Here is a 20,183-nt window from a genome sequence, read left to right on the forward strand (position 1 = left end):
CCCCTGGAACACGGAGTGAGACTACAATCCCACACACGGGAATACAAAAGTACTGCAAGAACTAAAATGGACTGAAATGAAGATGTGCTAGAAGTCATATTCTGGAAAAGGAAGCCTACTGAGCTCACAGTATGTGGTTTGTTTGTCTCCTGTAAGCCAAGCTACTCAAATGGGGAACACCGTTTATGTTGTCTGAATCCAGATACTTGTGTTCTTCAACAACTCCTCGCTGGGCGTGGACCTGAGAGTGTTCCTAAAATCCTTAACAAGAATCACAGACACATTTTTCTCTCTCTCTCTTAAAGCACCTATTTCCAAACTGTCCCAACCTCACTTACCTGGGAGTATGTCCCAGTGAACTCAGTAGGGCTTACATCTGAATGGAGCTGCATTCACACCGGAAGGAAAGGAAGCACAGCACGCAAAGCAAGAGATGTTGTTTTTCTGAAGCTGATGTGCCAGCGTTTCAACTTTCTCCAACCGTAAAAGATTAGGCAGACCCCATATGTCTAATGCTTTCCAACCTACTTGTTGTGATTGCCTATGTGAGTCAACATATCAATACATGTCAGAGATTCAGATCTAATCTCATTTCAACAGTAGGTGCCACATAATGAAGGAAGAGAACGTTGTACTGTGTTAACAGCCTCAGATTCACTCACATCAATTAAGATGGGTTAGTCCCTCGCTTAGGTCAGTAGGACAAATTAGCTTTAGTAATTGGACTAAGAGTGGAATTCTCCTTTTTTTTTCTGTTTAACCAGTCCTTATCTCCCCCCCCCCACCCCAATATTTGAGGTTACTTTGCTTGGAGCACCAGTCAGTTCAGTTGGTGTTAATGAAGTTGCAAATCGAAGCATCATCTTTGGACATTTAAAAGAAAAGGAGTAAAGGTGGAAAACGGTTTTGAGGAAATCAGTCTTTTCCAATACACTGTTTGATGGGTCGTGTTTCAGTTCTTACTATAGGAAAGGCAAAGCTATTTAACTAGGCAGACCTGCAGGACCTTGCATTTATGCATTGTAGAGGTCCAAATTTTGAAGGAGAACAGTTGCTACAAATTCCAGAAGCAGCCTCTTCCCTCCCAGCCAGAGGCCCACCAGATGTTGAGCTAGAACGCCTGTCACTCCTCCCTACACGTGCACACCCGTGCTCGGGGGGAAAACATGATTAGATGGCTATTGTACATCGGGGATGGGTGGAAATGTGGCCCTTGTTAGCCGTGAGTCAGGAAGCCTATACAGAAATATTAGGGAGGGAAGGAGACATACAAGTTGGAATCTAGATATTCTGCTTCTCAAAAAGCAGATTTTTCGGTGCTGTATTTAAAATGTTATGCAACTGGCCAAACGGGAGCACAGTCTAAAGTCAGGGCTGTGATTTAGCAAGGTTTACGCCTTGCCAGGGTAGGAGTTATTTGTTCCTCTGTTACTCCGAAACAGCAGAGAGTGCGGGAAGGTAGAGTCCCAGCTCTGGGTTGCATTAACCAATGACAGTTTGGTGGAGTTTTCTGAAGAGTATTTGGAGTATTTGAAGTGGTTGAAATTTAGCCACTTGTTAGAGGAGGAAGAAGAAGATGCCAGGAAAGAGAGAACTGTGGAGATCAGAGTCATTGCAATATCTTAATCTGGTATTGATTCTTTTCCTTGCCCACCATCAAAGGTGTTGTGCAAGGAGGAGGGAGGTGGAAATGTCACCAGGGGAGAAGCGACATAAGCATTCATCGGGGAACCCTTCTGCGCTGCTGCTACGTTTCTAAAAATCACCTCCGCCCACACCCGTGGGAATTAATCCAAATTGACCACTGCCCGATCCATTCCTCCCGATCGTTTCCACAGATTAGAAATCTTGCTTTCCCAGGAGGAACAAACCTTTAGAAGGTGAAGGAAAGGAAACCAGCCTTTCATCTGGGGTGACTGGTGAAGAGGGTGAGAGGAGGGATGAGGCCCCAATGAGCTTAACGGGAAGGGGGGGGGTCTCCTCTAGAAAAGTGAGCTCAGGATTGCAGTTTAAACGGGTGGTAATAGAGGACCAATCCGCAGCAACAGAACTTGACGGTTGCTGGAAAAACGTAGCAGGTTCTTCTCTCCTCCCCCCCCGCCCCCTCCCCTCACTTTACCTCCTGCCTGACATGGTGATAATCTATTCTAGTCTTCTTCTCTTCACTCCGCCTTCCCCCTTCCTCCGGTGCCCCAATAACAAAGAATAAAAAAGAACTTCCAATTCTGCTTTAATTAATTGCTTGCTAGCAACCATACACACCCCATCAGCTCTGGTTCGTTAGCGAAGCTGGAAACGGAGGAAAGAGTCGAAGTAGTTTTAACACCCACCGAATGAGAATGTTAACGGTGCGTTGGTAGGTTTTTTAAAAAAATTAAAAAAAAATCCCAGGAAGTGAGATGGTTACCAGACAAGAGACCTAATGATTGGATGTCTAACAGGACCAAAAAGACGGGGTGGGGGTGGGGGTCGTTGGGGAGGAAGGGTTTCGTCTGAGGAACCCGTGTGCCTCCTTCTTTCAAAGAAGTCAGCTGAAACGCTCTGGAGCCAGAGAATCGCTGCTTTGAAACACACACACTCCGCGCGCTCTTTCCTTTGGCCTTCGGATGCGCTAAACTTTTTCCTAAACGAATTCAACACGCGCTACTCTTGAAACTCATTTAGACACCCATTTGGAGCGATCACGCGTTCTCCCGCGGCCCTCACCCGTCACCGGGCTCTTCTATCTGTTCTTTCAACTACTCAGGCATTCACAATTCCCCCCCCCTTTTTTTCTTTTCTTCCTCCGCGCGTCCAGAGTCTAGGATGGTCGGGTGGGGAGGGAAATATGGGCATCGATCAGCAAGTCTCCTCAGAGAAAGCGGAATCTAGGGATCGTCTACTCTGGGCGGTCCCATGGCCCCGAGCTCCTCTCCCCAAGACTGGAAAACGTCCCGCTTCCCGACTCCAACCGCGAATCACTCGAGAGCGAGGGAGGATCGCAGCAAAAGGTTGCCCTCGCCATTTTCCAGCAGCGGGGTTGCTCGTTGCGCTTCTCCTTTGGCGACTCGGTTGGGAACTGCTACAGCCTCCCCCCACCCCACCCCACGGACGGTGCCAACCTCAATTAGATCACCAGTGGGATCACTTTAATTCGCCTCTTAAACCACGGCCCTGGCCGAGCTTTGGCACCGTTTGGGAATGCCACATTTCTATTCTTTTTTTTTTTTTTTTTTTTTAAAAACCTTCACCTTTTGGTCTGTTTCGCCTCCGCGTCGCCTTTCCAAAGCAAGCCTGCTTGCTCGGCCGTTCTTAGGGAAGGCAGTAACGCAATACACCATTGTGGGATGATTTGGCAGTGGACGTCGCAGCTAAGCGGGGCTCCCCTGGCACATCCTGGAGAGGCCACCGTTGGGGCTTCTGTGGGATTGAAGGGCTTCCAGGCAGGCAGGCACCCTTTCAGAGGCGGAAGTTGGGTTGTGTGTATGTGCATGCAAAAGACCTTATAGCCAAGCTTACAGTCATCAGAAGAGGAGCTACATTTTCTATCTTCCGTCCCCTTCCCCCAATACACCCCCGGTTCGAAACTGCTGCTCCAGCCTAGGTAGGAAGCAAGAAATGAACCCCTTGCTAGGACACTCACTCTCACTCACTCACTCAAAACATAAAATCACCAGGAGGCTGGGACAAAAGGGCTCTTCTCCAGCTTAGCACACTGTGGTAGCGACCTAGCAAAATACATTTAATTCTCTTGTGTCTCCTACTCTTCTTCCCCTTTATGGCAGGCAGGTTTGTGGCTGTCCTAACGGCGACACCTACGGATCTTGTGTCTCCGGATCTGTCCCTTTGTCAAAAATTATTGGGAGGGAAGGGAGCAAGCACCCACTGTAGTGAAGGGGATTTCGGAAAGGAGAGGAAGGGGCAGGGAGGAAGGAACAGAAAAAGTACAGTGAACGCACAATCGGAAGCGTGTTAGGCTGTCACGGGTTTCCCTGCGGCCAGAGTCACCCATTCTCCGAGAGCGAAGTAAGGATACGTGAAGGGGGGGGGGAGACCGATCAGGGGACTCGAGCTGTCCTGTTTTCAATGAACTGAATGGAGCTTAACAAATGCATGTGTGGATGAAAGGAGGGCATAAATTAAAGGTTCGGCATACCAGGCGCGCACCTTCTCCAGCTTGTGGAGTTGGACTCCACATCGGTTCCTGCCTAAAAGTGGCCTCAGCGACTTTCCAACTGAACTGCTAGATTTTCATTGGGTCTTTCCCAACAAAACTCAAGAGGGGCCAGTGCTTAGCAAAGTGAACTTACTTTTGAACCTGGTGTTGGTTGTATCCCTTGCTTGTATGAAAAACTCTTTTTTCCCCCCTCAAATCAAATAAAATTCAGTGAACAGCATCCAAATTCTCAGTTAGGAATGTTTGTAAAGAAGTCTTGGGACCATAAGACTCAGATAAGATTTGGTGAACAGCATCCAAATTCTCAGGCACGCACACCTTCTGTTCCCGCTATTCTCTAGTAGGTTAATATCACAGTGCTTCACCCCACCACCTTCAATACCAACACCCTCCTTTTGCAAACAGGCTTCCCCTTTTCTTTGTACCGACAGATACAAGAGGGATCAAGGTGCCTGCTGAAGTAAATGTAGCCAAATCTTTTACAACTTGGATTATACCGAAGTGGAGAAGAAAAGGAACAGATAAGTGTGGTCGGGGCTGTAAGATGTAGAAATGTTTGTAAAATCTTGAAAGTTTTGAAAGGAGGGTGGACTAGGAATCTATATTAGATGCTTCTCTACTGGTAACATCTCGTAGATGTCTTCAGTTTTTTGTTTTGAGAGACAGACAGACAGACAGACAGAAAATGGGAGGGGGAGAGAGGGAGAGGGAGGGGGAGAGGGAGGGAGAGAGAGAGAGAGAGGGAGGGAGGGAGGGAGGGAGAGAGAGAGAGAGAGAGAGAGAGAGAGAGAGAGAGAGAGAGAGAGAGAGAGAGATCTGTCACAGTAGCTCCAGGAAAAATGAGCCCTCACTTTACATGTTCCAGCATCTCTCTAGTTTCCTTTAACACGTTTAATCTAGTTGATGATGAGATGGGGGCAGGGGAAGGGGGAACGACTGTTACTATCTAGAAGGAGGAGAAGGAGAAGAAGGAGAAGGAGAAGAAGGAGAAAGCAACCTCAGCCAGCAATTCATACTGAACCTGCTTTATACACACACACACACAGAGGTTTCTGAAAAATAAAAAGAAAATTTAGTAACCAAGAAATGGTATAGTTCAAAATTTGTCACTTAAGATTTCTATCAGTTATCCTAAGCTTAGCAGCTGAATGTTCTCTCTTTGCCTCTCTCCCTCTTCCAATCTTTTCCCCCCTCCTCCATCTCTCTCTAACTTGCTGAACGGGAAGGCAAAGAAGAATGTAGGCAAAATTTGACAGCTCAAGGGCTTAAGTACTTCTTAGTAAGCAGGACACAGTTATAAATAAAACTCTCTTTCAGGGAAGGTAAGATGAATGGAACCTAGGGAGAATCATAACAGAATCACCACAATCACCACCAACCTGGTTATGTAATATAAATAAATAAATAAACAAACAAACCTTTCAAGAATAGGTACATCCGTATGCATCATGTATACATCATGCAGCACTGAGAGCACTTGAAGTAAGCTAGAAGAACGTGCAGCTTACGTTACAAGTGTTTATTTTCTGCTGGAATTAATGCAAATAATACAAAAACTGCACACACATGCATTTATGCATTGTTATTTTTCTTCAAAGTTAGTTCGCTTTCATTAAAAGTACTGCCCAAGTGACTGGAAGAATAGCTAGCCAAGCTAAAGTTGCCCCAAGCCCTCTCCCACAACTGGCATCCTGATTTTTGACAGTCCCAATTCTGCCCCTATTCTTCAAGTGCAGCCGTGTTTTTGGCGTAAAAGAGTGGCGAACGACACCCCTTTTTCTTTTGCTCCCCTGTTTTCAAATGTCACGATCCAACCACCTCTTTTCACCGCATTCCTGTGGGAATGGGAAGGGGAACTTCGCTGCTACCATTGTTATACTAAATTCGAGGAAGTGGTATTTTATTTAGGAAGGGTACCTATGTTTCTGTTCCACACCAAGATTTCCGTTTCAGATGGGTCTCCATTAGCCGTTAGGGGTGGGCTTCAGGGCTCCCCTGAATTCCCCAGGCGACTTTGCCGCTCGCTGTGCTGAGCAGACCCAGTCAAGGGATTTGCTGGAAAGCAAAGGATGTGCATTTTGGTGGGCTTAATATAAAATGATAACCTGGCAGCTTCCCTTCCGCAGAGGACCCACGTTGACCTCCGGGTGAATTCCTAAAGCAAGGCTGGAGAGATTTCTAAAAAAAATAAATAAAGTTAGCCTCCCCTAAGCATTCCTCCCAGGTAAAGCTGGCCGGGGGCCTGCAGCCCTCCCTCGCCTTGCCAGGCCTGGCAGCTTCGGGAGGGCAATCCCTGCTGGCTGCTTCGCTCAGCGAAGGAGCCCGGCTGCCATGAAAGAGAGCTCACTCCCACGGCTGCGCTGGGAAGTGGCGGCAGCTTCCCAATTCGCAGGGCTTGGATCGGCGGCTGCATTCCAGGCGGAGGGCTTAGCGACTTCCCTTACAGAGCAAGCCCAGTTTCTTGGGAGCAGGCCGGGGCGAGGCAGTTCGCGAAGATCGCGGGGGAGTGGGGGGGGGCGGAAAGCCATCCTCCCCCAGGGCAAAACGGGCGCGCAGCCACTTCAGAGAAGAGCAACCTCTAGCTCCTGCCCCAGCGCAACCGTCTAGGTTGGGCGAATCGCCTCCCTCTCTTTTTGCCAAGTCAGTCGGTTTCCACCTGCAAGGTGCGCCCCCCCCCGCGGGCCAGTGGCTTGAAAGAAGGGCCAAGGGGCCCAAGTCACCTGGGAGGGAGGGAGGGAGGGAGGGAGGACGCCGCAAATCCCCGCCGAGCCTCGAAGCTCCAAACTCCCGCGCAGCCCTCCTCGGTCCACCTGCCTTCTCTCTCTCCCCCCCCCCCACCCCCAGCCGCCCACCCCCAGCCGCACCGCGCCCACCCCGCCCCCGCGGCAGCCTCCCGCCAGCCCGAGCGCGGCATTTGATCCCTTTCTGACACTTTCTGCCTCAAGTGTGAGCGGCGAGTGGCCACGAATAGTACCCGCATGCCATCTTGTAACACTATCTGCCTGTCAAGAGAACGCAGGCTGGGCAGCTATATAAGGCTTGTAACTAGGCGAAGGCCAACAAACAGCCACAAACACCTCAGCTATTTGACTCGGCCTCCACCCTCTTGCTTTTCCCGCTCTCTCTCTCTCTCTTTCTTTCTCACCCTCCTTTTTTCTTTTCCTTCTTTCCTCTCCTCTTCTTTTCTCTTTTCCTCTCTCTCTCTCTCTCTCTCTCTCTTTCTCCCTCCCTCCCTCGCTTTTCTCTCTTTTCATCTTGGCTTTCTGTTGCAGAATGCAAATCTAGCCTGCCGGCGGGTGAATGGACTGAATTGTGATTAAGAAGAAGAGCCCCTTTCTTTGTTCTCCCCTCAGGGGATGTTTACTGGGAGAGACACAGCGGATCAGATATGAAAGGCATTCAGGTCAGCATTGATGTGAGCGAAAGTGAAATCATACCTAAGGCATTCAAAAGACCGCCGTGTCAGGGGTTCAGCTGACGGTGCAGTGATTCGGTGCGCCTTGCCTGGGAGGCACACGCGGAAAATAATAGCAATAACAACAACGGGCAACAATAACAATAACGCATACGTAGACGGTGAGCCGTGTGCGTGGCTACGTATTGATCGAGAGACCTAGAGATACGCTTCTCCTTTAAAATAATTAATAAGAATAATACAGAAGACCAGGCAAGCTCACAAACAGGCTTTTTCCCAACCTCAGCAACGGGGGAATTCGTTCTAGTTTTATCTTTTAAAGGTGGAAAGCAATAAGGCTTTCTTTCTCCCCCTCCCCACCTCCCCGTCTGCTCCCTCTTCCTCCGAGTTGTAATGTGAACCCTCCTTTTCCAGGGTGTCTCCATATGGGCTCTATAGGGCTACATTAGACATCTAATTGACATGACTGAAGGAGATAGGGCTGTCCCTCAGCAGTGGGGGAAGGCAGAGGCTAATCCAGTCTAGCCTCCATCACAGGGAGAGAGAACAAACAGCAGGGAAAGGCACAAGGTGAAATCGCCCAACTCATCTGAGATATAGGAGCAGTAATAGCAACAGCAACAGGCCCGATACTTACAAACAATTACGTTTAAAATAAACGGGGGGAAAAAGAGGAACACTGAGAAAAAAAATTCTCATTATTTTAGGGACGAAAAAGTGGATTGCATAAATTCCACTCTCTTGTTCCCTATTTTTAACGTGATTACAGTATCTTAGGGTTCAGTCAAGTTCCCGAAGCTGCAATTTAGTGGGACAATTTCCCCATCTGCTCCAAGAGTGACCGGCACGGCACCCTCAGCCCTTGATGCCAAGCTACCCTCTCTCTTCCCCCCCTCTCTCTCTCACACACACACACTCCCGCCACAGACACAAATCAATGCTCACAAATTGGCTTCCCGACTGGCGCTGGAAGTTGGCTTGGGGAGCGAGAAAAGCGAAACAGCCGCAGCAACGCCCCGATCCTAAGTCAAGTCTGCTGTAGGAGTTGCAACGGGACTCTTTCCTAATGGGTGGAAGGTGGCATTCTTGAACAAGTAAAATGTGTTTCTGCGAGAGAGGGGGAGTGAAGGAGCGTGGAATAAAGAAATCCAAATCAGGAAAGGCAAGAGCTACAGAAGCCCAAATAGACCCAAGCCATCTGAAAGATTGTGTGTGTGTGTGGGGGGGATCCTTTTAATAAAGCAATCGAACAGAACTGTCCAACTTTACAAATGTTGGGGTCCTTTAAACATCCAGAGGCTTCTCTGCCCCCCCTTTTATTTTTGCTTTCCCATCTGCTTTCTTGATAACATTTAATGCTGCACGTTTTCAACTAGTGTTTTTGCCTCAGAGACCTCTCTCGCTCTCTCCCATCCCTCCTCCCTCTATTTCTTTCTTTCTTTTTTTTAAAGAGGGGGAAAAAGACAACCAAAGAGCAATCAAAAAGGTGTCTGACTTCGCCATTCAGACAATCGTACCCTTGTGAGAAGGCTTGAATGAATGGTACAGTGGACACCCCAGCACTATTGACGTTATAAACATGTAAATGAAACACATTAGGGCAGACAATCAATTGTCTGTGAGCACTGCAAACCTGCACTCCCTTCTCTGGGTGACAGGCACAAAATAGTGTCTACCTTGGGAAGCCCACGGGCTGGGGGGCAGTGGCGGGGGAGGGGGTTAGAAAAGAGGACAAAGGCGTCCCTTTCAGAGAGGAGAAAATGCACCTTAAAAGCACTGGGATAATGCAGCTCGCCCAGATGCTTGTGAAGCCAAACATCCCTGATGCTTTTCAGAGAATCCACACTTCTCTTCCCACTTTTAAAAGAGAGAAAGAAATGTGATTTCTCCCTTAGGAAATGCCCTCCCATATAGCTGGAGGTTTTTTTAAGCTCCCCTGAGATGCGGCTGTGTGTATGTGTCTGTGTATGTGTGCTTTAAAAAAATCATTATTTTAAACTCCATGCGTGAATTCATCTCAAACAGACTCAGGGCCAGTATAATTTGGAGGTGAGCATGGGGGACAATGACATAAAGGGGTGTGGGGTGGTAAAATTTAAGAAGGGAGGGGAAAAATTCTAAGAAGCTCATCTCTGGGATTGTCCTAATTTTAACCTGGTCATGAACAGATTCTCTGGAGGATTCTATTCTCAGCCGCCAGCAACCTCCTCAGACAAAAATAAATACATCCACCTTGACAAGGGAGACAGCCTCCTGCGTGCCCTCCCCCACGCCCCTCACTTTGCTTGGGTCGCAAGAAGCACGGCCTTTGGTTAGACCTTGGACTGTGCTCTGAAGCCTGTCCCGTACAATCTACAGTTATTTTGGAGCAAACAGGAGATCCAGAATATTTTTTTTTTTACGAGGAGGGAGACCTGAACTCTGCAAAAGTCACCTCCCCACACATCCTATCTACTTGTCAAGAAAGCTAGACTTGTCCCGACATCTTGTTCATAAATGCACCTGAAGTGGAGAGGCGAGAAAGAGAGAAAGAGAGAAAGAGAGAGAAGAGGGGGAAAAAATCCCAAATTGCTTGCTCGGGGCTCCTACATCTGTCTCCCCCTTGCTTTCCCATGCCAGATGCTGTCCCTTTTGCCCCCACTTTCTCCAACACACCTAAGATGCTCTTTCAAAGCGCAGCTGCATCTCAATGCCCCACCCCCACCCCTACCGTTTTCCGCCTTATCGCCTTCTCCAGGGAGAAAGAATGGAGCAAGAGCAGCCCAGAGAATTCTAGGAGTTCTCAGAGTGTCATTTAGTGTGCTGTCATGGAACCCCCGGAAGAGTAAAAAGCTAAGTCTTCTCAGGCTGGCCCGGTTGGTGTGGTGGTGATGGGGGAGAAGGAATCAGTCCTCCTGTCTTTTCCTTCTGCCAGTTTCTTGGAGAGGGTTGAGTCAGAGGGCCAGGTGTGCAGAGTGGAGTGGAGGGGTGGGGGGGGGTTCTTCACAATTCTAGCACCTTGTGGTGGTGTTTTGTTTCTTAAGGGAGCCAATTTGGTCAAGTCCTGGCTGCAAAAATATTTGAGCCCCTTTGCTCTTATCCCAAAAAGAGAGAGAGGAGGATTCCCCTTCTTGTTAGGCTGAACAGTCCCACCACTTCCCATGTTTTGTGGCTATTATTATTATTATTATTATTATTATTATTATTATTATTATTTGTTAAGTCCAAGTTGGCTTCACCAGTGGCGGTGGAAGGAGTATAGCACCCCCAAAACTCAAGCCAATGGAGTCAGAACTTGGGGAAAGTTTCCAGCTTTCCAGCAAGGTAGCTATTGGGGGGGGGAACTCCTTGGGGCAGCTCGAGTGGAGAAGGGAAGGTGGGGATGCAGGTTTGGGCAAGGTGGGTTGCCTCTTGCTTCCTAGCCAGCATTTCAATCACCCCGGCATCAGCTGACACAACTTTCCTGCAAAACCAAGAGAGGATGGACGGGGCTTGGGCATTTCACTTCCCTAACTTAATTTTGCATTTCACTTCCCTAATTTAATATATCCATCTCCTTCGCGCCCCCGTTTCCTTTGCACTAACCTTGATCCTTCCAGATCACCCTCCAACTGCCAGCTCCAGTTCCCTTTCTCTCCTAATCAATGGGGTATTCCTTGGCTTCAAGACAACAACAACCAAAACAACCCCTCTGTCATAAGGAGAATCAGCAGCTTGTCTTTAAAAAGTGCCAGTCTACATCCATGCTTGGAGTTCTTAGGTTTACCCCTTACTTAATTAGGATGGCTACCAATTGAAAACAATCAACAAATCAAATCCTATATATAAATAGAGAGAGAATCCTATCACTCTAGAGATATGCTCCGAATGGGATGGCTTCTTCTGCTCTGTCCTGATTCCCCTTTTTACGGAAGCTAAAAAAACAACAACAACACTTGGATCCTAAGTACGAAACCCTTGAATTTCTTCTGGGTGATATCTTTGCCTACCAGTTGCATTCAATGCAACTTTACTAGGAGGAAAAAAACCAGACCTTCAATCAAGTCACAATTCTCCCCACTTTCTACCCTCCAATCCAGAAGAATGGAGGACACAGAGAGAGAGAGAGGGGAAAAAAAGCAGAAAATATACTCCGGCACAGATATATCTCCAGCAATCCCCATGGTGAGATGAGAGGGAAGAGAAAGGAAAAGGAAACATATTTTAGCTACGTTTTCTTGCGACTCCAAATCGGAGCATTTCTCCATGGAGAAATAAGAAAACAACAAATTACACATCTCAGATAGGAAGAGAGGGCTGGCCTAGCTTTCCCCTCAGTTGCAACACGTTGCTGAGCGTTTTGAAACTTCAGGTTAGCGACTCTGAAAGTGTCAGAGAAGTTCGGACGAATTTGAGCAGATAGTTCAAACATTCAGGGCTCAATCACTTCCAGCCTCTCTTCACTTTCCAGTCAACTAGAAAGCTGGGGTAGCAAAATTAATATTATTCTGGGTTTTTTTTTCTTTCTGCATGCTCTAATCGTGCCTGTTTCCTGTTCGCATCGTATGCATATTATCACATGCCAGTAATGTCATTTCTTTTCCCACCCCCTCTCTCTCTTCCTCTCGATCAAACTGTTAAGAGGAAATATGGAACGTCTAAGATATACAGGCAGATATTTACCGCAGGGGAGTGGACAAGCTTTAGAAAGATAAGCTAACAGTCTTACCCTGCGCGCTCGCACACAAACCCCTGAGAAAGATAAATAAAGTGGATTAAACCACCTCATCCTGCCTCGAAACGAAACGGGGCCCCGCTTCTAAAGAAACAAAACAAAACAAAACAAACAAACCTCTAGTCTGAAAGATCATTCCACCTTTTCTTAGAAAGACCTAGAGGGAGAAGGTGATTTTTTTTTTATCCTGAAAGGGAGGGGGGGAGAAAAAACATCTATCTTGACCCAGAGATCTGACCAGCATCATCTTCTGTCCTTCTGTCAAGGGGGAGGGGAAGGAGAGTCCTACAGATCCGCGTTGATTTGAAGCCAATCAATAAGCAGCGTTTCATCATCAGCAAAGGAAAGAACAGGCGGAGGAGTAGAGAGGTGAGGGAAGCCTTCCCAAGGGCCCTGGCCCTCTCAGACAGCAGATGAGGGAGAGGTAGGTAGAGAAGGAAGAGGTTTCCTCTCTGGCCAGACCACCTTAAAGAAGGTCTACCCTTAAGCCTGGAGGAACCCATTCAGCCGGGCTGCAAGGGACTCCTTCGGGGGTTGTTTTTCCTCTCCCCAGAAAGTACCCTAAGAAGGAGATCAAAGGCAACATGAAATGGGGGCGGGAAGAAATAGCAGCTCTTCGTCGTGCAACTTACTTAACCGAGAGTTTCTGAATCTAAAAGTCCCCATCACTCCCCCATATGGCTCGTCACCCGGCAGCAGAGAGAAAGAGAGAGAGAGAGAGAGAGAGAGAGAGAGAGAGAGAGAGAGAGAGAGAGAGAGAGAGAGAGAGAGAGAGAGAGAGAGAGAGAGAGAGAAACTCAGAAAGCCACCCAACACAGCAAGCGTTTGTTTGTTTGGAATCCACACGCCTTGTTGTATTTTAATTCTCCTTTCTCCTCCTCCCCCCCACCTCCCGTTTTCGAAGTCGGGCTGCCTGAAAAGCTAACCGATTCGGGTTTGCAAAGACCGGGTGATTCCAATGGATACCCTCCCCTCCCCATCTCTTTTTCTAAAGAAAAGTTGCTCCAACTCTTAAGAGCTAGGCAAGATCACACAGACACTGAGTTGGGATGGAAGCGTCTCTCTCCCTCTCCCTCCCTCCTATCTCTGTGTGAGTGAGTGTGTTAGGAGACGGGGAGAAGTCTGGAAGCTGTGAGCCAAAGAGAAAAGGCAGAGGCTAGGGAAAAACGGACGCCCCCCCACCCCCAGCAAGAGAATTGGGAAAAGTCAAAAATCCACCATAGAAGCGTATTTTAGTGAACCTAACCTTTCCCCCAAGTTTCTCCAAAGGCTGCGGGGATAACAAGAGAGGGCAACCTGGATAAATCACACTCCCCAAGCGTTACGTTCCCCATTCTCATGACTGCTGTCTACGGAGAGGTTTCCTTGGCGAAGGGAGGGCTAACGTTTAAGCCCCAAGTAAACTCTTCCGCCAGTTCAGATCAAAATTTCTCACGCTGCTGTCCCTTCGGTCTTCCCCGCCCCGCTTTTCCCAGCCTCTGACTTAGCGGTTTGGGTTTTCCTGTGTGTGTGTGTGTGTGTTTTTTTTTAATGAAGCTGTTAAAAAATCTCTTCCAATCCACCCCCTCTTTTCCCTAATCTCTGCCAGAACCCCCCCTACACACACACACACACACACACACACACACACACACACACAGAGGGATCCATGGCAGGGGCTGATCATGACAACGTGAAAAGTCCTGGACGTGTTCAAAAGTGCCTCCCCCCCCTTTTCTCCCTTTTCTTTTTCATGCTCGCTTTTCTTGTGTGTGAGAAAGAAAGCGGGGTGGGGGAGGTGGCGGGGGGGGCGGCTTTGGATGAGCGACGACTGTGGCAGGGAAAGCAGGGATCAAAGGAAAAGCAGGAAGAGACAACGGCGGGCCCGAGGGCGAAGAAAGCCTGGCGAGAGAGGCGGAAAGGCAGGGAGGGATCTAACGGGTCTTCCTGGGCGATCTCGCCGGCTCGGGAGCCGAGCAGTCAGGACCGTTAGCTGATTCGCTCTAGGCTGCAGGCGAGAAACTTTCAGCTCTTCTCTCTCTCTCTTCTCTCTCTCTCTTCCTCCCCCCCCAGCTTTAAGAAGGAGAGGAGGGGGAATCTCTCCCCTCCCCAGTTCTTTCTCCCTAAGCGCCTGGAGTCCCCACTTCCTTTCTGAAAGAATCTGCCCTCCAAGAAAAAAAAAAAAACCCGAGATCTTTTCCTGCCTAGTTTGATTGGACTTCTCCAAAGGAAAGGAAAAGGCGCGCGGCGGCGGGGGGAGAAAAATACTAATGTTATAAGGAGGGATCCTAAGGCACTCGAGGGAGGGAGGGAGGGAGGGGGGGGGCGCTCAGGCACACATACCGGAATAGAAACGCCTCGGAATCCCCTGACACTCACCCTCGCTGGACTCCCTTCAACCGCCCCCCCCCCACCCGCCGCTGTTCTTCAGCAAACAGACAACAAGCCGAGCGAGCCCTTCCTCTTTCTTTCTCTTCGGGCGCTCCTCTCCCTTTTCTCCGCCACCGAACAAGCCTTCGCCAGGCGCCAGTCCAAAATCCAGGGTTCGGCCGTAAAGGGGAGTGTGGGGGGGGGGGTTCCTCTGGTCCTGGACTCCCCCCTCCTCCCAGCCCCCTCCTCCTCCCCAATCGCCCTCCTTGTCCCTTCCCTCCCCCCCCCTGTCGAGTCCTCTTTCTCTCAAAGTGAAGTCGCCGGGACCAAAAGTAAAAAAAGAAGAAGCCAAGAAAAATCACAAAAGAAAGAAAAGTTTGACGGAAGGTTCCGCGCCCGGCCCCGAGCCCCGCTCTCCTTCCTCCCCCTCCGGCTTCCCCCTTACCGTTTTTCCTTCTTGGGTTGGCTTGTTTTCGCCTCTTACACCTGGGGCCATCCGCCATGATCTGCTGCTTCATTGATAAGAGGGGATCAGATGGCTCGTTCGCATGGACTCGGCTCTCTGATTCAGCAACACGCAGACTCTATGGAACAACCAAACAGAGGGAACCGGGTGGGCATGGCGAGATCCCGTTCAAACGCAGGGCGCCAAAGGGAACCCACGGAGCGGCGATTCCCCCACTTCCCCCGCACGGAAGGAGACCCCCTTGCCCAGCAGCGGCCACGGACGCGGCCCGGGCGGAGCAGCCCCCGACCCCCGAGCCGAGCGCTGGCCTCGCTTCCCTCCAGAAGAACGGGGGCAGCTTTCCTCTTCGCTCCTTCTTCCCCCCGCGCCATGGCGCTGCTTTATTTGCTTGTTTGTTTATTAACGTTATTAGCGTGATTATTATTCCTCCACCGGCAAAGGAGATCAGAGAGAGAGAGAGAGAGGCCCACATAAATACATACACGCAACCGCTACATCTTCAAAATGACTCATGACCTATAGGGGAATGCACTCGAGGTTAATTTCTCTCGCTCGCTCGCTCTCTTCCAACCCCCCCCCCACGCCCCCACCCCCCCTCCAAACAGAAAGATAGCTTGACTCAAATGGCTGGGCGGATTCGTTTCTTCCGAAAAGTACTCAGGATCTCCACGCTGTACCTACTTTGCATATGCTGTGGCGCACAGAATACATATCACGCACATGGCTATCAACTGATAAGAGCCACACAAGCGGTTGTCGCTTGGCTATCCCGCATACCCTCCCCTCCCCGCTGGTTTCTCTCACTTTTAAAGTCACGCCGATCATATCCAGCACAGGATCTCTCGGTCTCTTTCTTTCCTTCCCCCCCCCCACTCAAGTCCCCCCCAAACCCCCCTCCCCCGTATGTCATTTCAGCTCTCCTCCAGAAGGAACCTTGGAAAGGGGGGAGGGGAAGAGAGAAGGAGGAGGAGGAGGAGGAGGAGGAAGAGCGACCGGAGCGTCCAACTCTTCCGCCGGCACCATCGCTTTCCCGGGGCTCGCGCGCGTTCGAGCTGCGGTCGAAGGCGGGCGGGCTCGTCCAGGGGCGCACGGCGGCTGGGCTGAGCTGGCCGCGAACCGGAGCCGAGGTCGAGCTTGTCAAAAACTGGGGAAACCCACACGGCTAGGGTTGGGAGGCTAGGCTGTACCTTTAACACACGCGCGCTCACGCACACCCGCACACACACACACACACACACACCCGCACACAAAACAACAACAAACAAACAACCGCGCACGCTGCACCGACTGGAGGATTAGTTTAGCCGGGGCTGCGGGGTTGGTGGGATAGGGAGGTGGGGGAGCGGAGAAGGGGGGGGGGCGGGCAACCATAAAAGATGTAACAGATGCAATCTGTAAAACAAGGGCGATTAACCCTTGATCTCCTGAACCGAATTCATCCTCACCTCGTCTTTTGTCTGCCCTTCCCATATTTACAGGGCTCTTTGGCCGCCTAAAAATGGACGCTCGGGCTGGCTTCGCGGCATCCTCTCTGCGCCTTCGCGTGACAGTAAGTCCCCCAAGTTTACTTGGGAGTAACGTGGACTGCTCGGAACAAAAAAAACTTTACAGGTTTTCAGGCGAGGGATGATTTCACTCCTCTTTCTTCTAAGGTGGCTGCTCCCTTATCGGTTGTTGTTGTTTTTTTAACCGTTTAAAAATAAAAAATAAAAATCTCGCAGCGCAGGGGAACAGTTTGGAAGCTTATCTTGAAAAGAATCCCTGATGGCGGTGCAGGTAAAGCGCCAACTGGCCCAGGAAAAGTCAGTCCAGCGCCCTGGACTTGCCTGTCTCGCCCATCTTGAGCCTCGCACTAAAGTGTGAGCGAATGACCGAATAGAGACGCTCCGAGCCTTGTGGCTGGAGACTTGTAACTCTACAGAGTTTGCCCTTCTCTGCTAAGGGTTTCAAAAAAAAAAAAAAAACAGAAAAAAAACCTAAGCCGGGGAGGAAGCGAGCAAATTATTCAAAGCAAAACTAACCAGCAGCGCCCTGATAGATTTCTTGAGTTGGTGGCAAAATCGGGGAAGAAAACAGCAGAGTCAAAATCGACCTCAATGTTTGTCAGGGACTACCTACCTTTCTTGGATATTTAAATATATATATATATATATATATTTTAAAGTAGCCAGTATTTTGGAAAATTTCGTCCTCACGTCTCTTCCTAGGTTATCTCATTTCCCACCCCTCTAAATGATTTTCAAACTAGTTCCAGTCACTACTTTCACTTCTGGGTAAGAATCCCAGAAGCTGAATTGTTACTTCACCCAAGTCAGAAAATAAAAGCAAGAAATGAAACTGACTAAGCAGAAGGAATAATCATCACCATAATAATCATAATAATGTTTGCTAGGAGTCCCTTTCAAAGCAAAACTCAGTTACCATCTTATTATCCAGCCATGGCTATGCTGTACTTACTCACAGCTTGAAAATCATTAACAGGTATGTGTAAACTTTAAGATGTGTAAATGCGAACCTGAAGGAAAGCCAGAATAATCCTTGCCCAAAAGAGACCTAAATTTGGAAACTAGAACTTTTTTCCCTTGTCTTCCACTGAAAACTGTAAAATACAGATATCCACACTCGCCCACAGAGGGGAAGAAATAACTTTTTCTACCTGGTTAGCCAGGTGTAGGGATGGAAGAAAAACCGATTTCCTCCCCTAGATAATCTTCGAAGAACAAGATTCCGACTGCTTTATTTTTGTTTTCAAAGGAACTCAAATGAGTATAGATTTCTAGAGGTGGGGGGGAAATGAGAATCCTCTCCCCTCATCACCACTTCCTCCCCAGCTACAGACAAGGAAAACAGAACACCCCCCCCCAAGCCAGCAATTGTGTAAAATCAGAGGGGAGAAAGAGAAAATACGAAGGAAAGGGGGAGTGGGAGCGAAAAGAAGAGAAAGAAAAAATATATCGGAGAACGTACCTGCGAAGTCTTGTTTGTAGTTTTGGCCAGCAGTGAAGAGAAGAAGAAGCATGAAAAAGCCGCGGAGTGAAGAAGGGGAAAAAGAAAAAAAAAAAAAAAGGAAAAAAAAAGGTGCAGGGAGCTGTAGCTGGCGGAGGGAGGGGAGGATGGTCAGAGGCTTCTCAAAGAGTTGTCGGGAGGGACCGTTATTCCTGCTGGGCAGGTTAGGACTGATCTCTTTCTGCCACTCCAGGAAACACAAACCTGGGGACGGACTGACGTGTTACGCCTCTTCTAATGGCATTTTTTTCTTTTTCTTTTCTGTCGGAGAGAGAGGAGAGAGGACCCTGAAACACACGCCACCTATCTTTGTGGCGAGGGATAATTGAAGAGCACCAAACGTGAGCATCATGTGGAAACGTGATCGCCAAGTTTCTCTCTGGGAAAGGAAGGATCTGGGATAGATTATACCTTGAAGTCTCCGCAAACGCTTTAGTGGAAGAAATGCAATTCCACCTCCCTCCCTCCCTCCCTCCGTGCTTCCCTCCCTCTTTTCCACCCACCCTCCCTCTCTCCCTCCCTGCCCTGCCTCCTTCCCTCCCTCCCTCCCCAGCCATCAAGCCTTTGGCATCATTATCCTCCCTACTAAATCCTACTGGATGCAAGGCGGAAAGCGGCGAAGCCCCATTCGCCAGAACTCGCCACAACTCCAAGGAGCTGAAAGTTACCGCGGAGCCACCTTGGGGCTTAAAGAGTCCCATCTCCCCACCCCGGCGAGGCCTTCGAAGATGCTCCTCCGCGATACCCAGGCTCGGGAGCACGCAGCACAAACCCAACAAGATTTCTGGGGAACGAAGGGGAGGGGGGACGAGACTATTTGATAATGGGGGGTGGGGGTGGCAAGGATAATGGCAAGGAAGGGAACAAGTGACCCCTGAATTCCGTGCCTCTTTCCGACCCTCGTCTAATTCTTTATTTTACCTCTGTACACGGAGCCTTTGATCCTATGCAGTCTTACTTGGAAGTAAAGCCTTCTGAATCCAAGGGACCTGCTTCCAAACGGAGATAGTTTAGAGAGTGATCTGTGTTTGGGTATTAAAATCAACCCTCTCTCTTGGTAGAATAGAGAAATTAAGATTTTTTTCCCTTAGTATTCAGGAATTCATTAATTTCCTCCTTCTCCCCCCACCCCTCAGCATATCTTTGCAAAGAGATAGGGCCTCACTCTGTATGAGAAAGAGCAGTGTAAAGAAGGCTCATAAGGAACATTCAATGGCATATGAATTACATAAGAATAAGGGGAGATTTGAGGAGGGTTTTTTTTAGAAGTGAACCTTGCAGGTTAGGCGAATTTGTTGAATAGTATACACACAGAAACATACATGCACTGCACACACCTCCTCCACCTATATATATACACACACACACACATGCATCTCTTGTTATGCTATGCCTATGCCTTACTTATACTATACAATACTATACTATACTATACTATACTATACTATACTATACTATACTATACTATACTATACTATACTATACCAATATATGTATGTATATGCATATGCATATCTATATGCATACACACACTTTGATAAATATAGATTTGAGCTATGGTTCCTAGAGGCAACAAGTTTAGTATGTGTATTTGGGGGGACTTTGGGGAAGCTTTTTTTTTTTTACATGAAAATTAGGCCTTTAGACTCCACCTTTGCACTGTAAGGATTGGCTATGCAAATCGGACTGGGATGTCCTAGAGAATACAGCTTTCGACTGTATGGTTAATTAAATCATCACTCAAAAAAGGTTCCCAATATGACGTGCCTGTCCTAATCCAATCAGGTTATGTAGGTCTTAAACAAGAAAGATATTTCTTTTCTGTTTTTCCTTCAGCCCCCCTCACAACATCTGGAAGTCAGCAATTTAGCAAGTATTGCACATTATTAACCAATTCCGAGTCCATATTCCCAGGGGAACCTTTAAAAACACACACAAACACACACGAAACTTAAAATGTGTTCTTAACCAATGCTCTTATATTTGGTTAATCAAAAAGCTGCTTTGTAGGCACATCAGTATGTGTGTTTGTATATATGAAAGAGAGAGGGAGAAGGGTGCGCGGGGAAACAACCGTTTACTGGCGAAAGCCTAAAAA

General features: G+C 48.5%; 1 protein-coding gene and 1 long non-coding RNA gene across 10 annotated transcripts in view; one reads left to right on the forward strand and one right to left on the reverse strand.

Moving 5' to 3' along the window:
* Positions 1–18,576, reverse strand: part of ZEB2 (zinc finger E-box binding homeobox 2) — a 173,288-nt gene extending 154,712 nt beyond the window's left edge. Inside the window, exons 1-2 of one of the 9 annotated variants that reach the window (XM_034424701.3) lie at positions 18,047–18,576; positions 15,059–15,197 (exon numbers count right to left, since the gene is read on the reverse strand). In XM_034424701.3, the coding sequence (XP_034280592.1) occupies positions 15,059–15,131 (73 nt within the window). In that variant the 5' untranslated portion in view covers positions 15,132–15,197; positions 18,047–18,576. Of the gene's footprint in view, positions 1–15,058; positions 15,198–15,561; positions 15,683–15,760; positions 16,060–16,524; positions 16,996–18,046 lie in introns of those variants that run through there. The other 8 variants (XM_087881828.1, XM_087881831.1, XM_034424710.3 and 5 more) reach the window with 8 other exon arrangements.
* On the forward strand, positions 16,078–18,530 carry LOC117669918 (uncharacterized). Its single transcript, XR_004592538.3, has 3 exons — positions 16,078–16,206; positions 16,558–16,628; positions 18,356–18,530. It is a non-coding gene; the product is annotated as an uncharacterized LOC117669918 (long non-coding RNA).
* Positions 18,577–20,183: the final 1,607 nt, after the last annotated feature.

The sequence above is a fragment of the Pantherophis guttatus genome, chromosome 1 (genome assembly GCF_059756535.1).
Source record: "Pantherophis guttatus breed Tessera chromosome 1, ASM5975653v1, whole genome shotgun sequence".
Lineage (NCBI taxonomy): Eukaryota > Metazoa > Chordata > Lepidosauria > Squamata > Colubridae > Pantherophis > Pantherophis guttatus.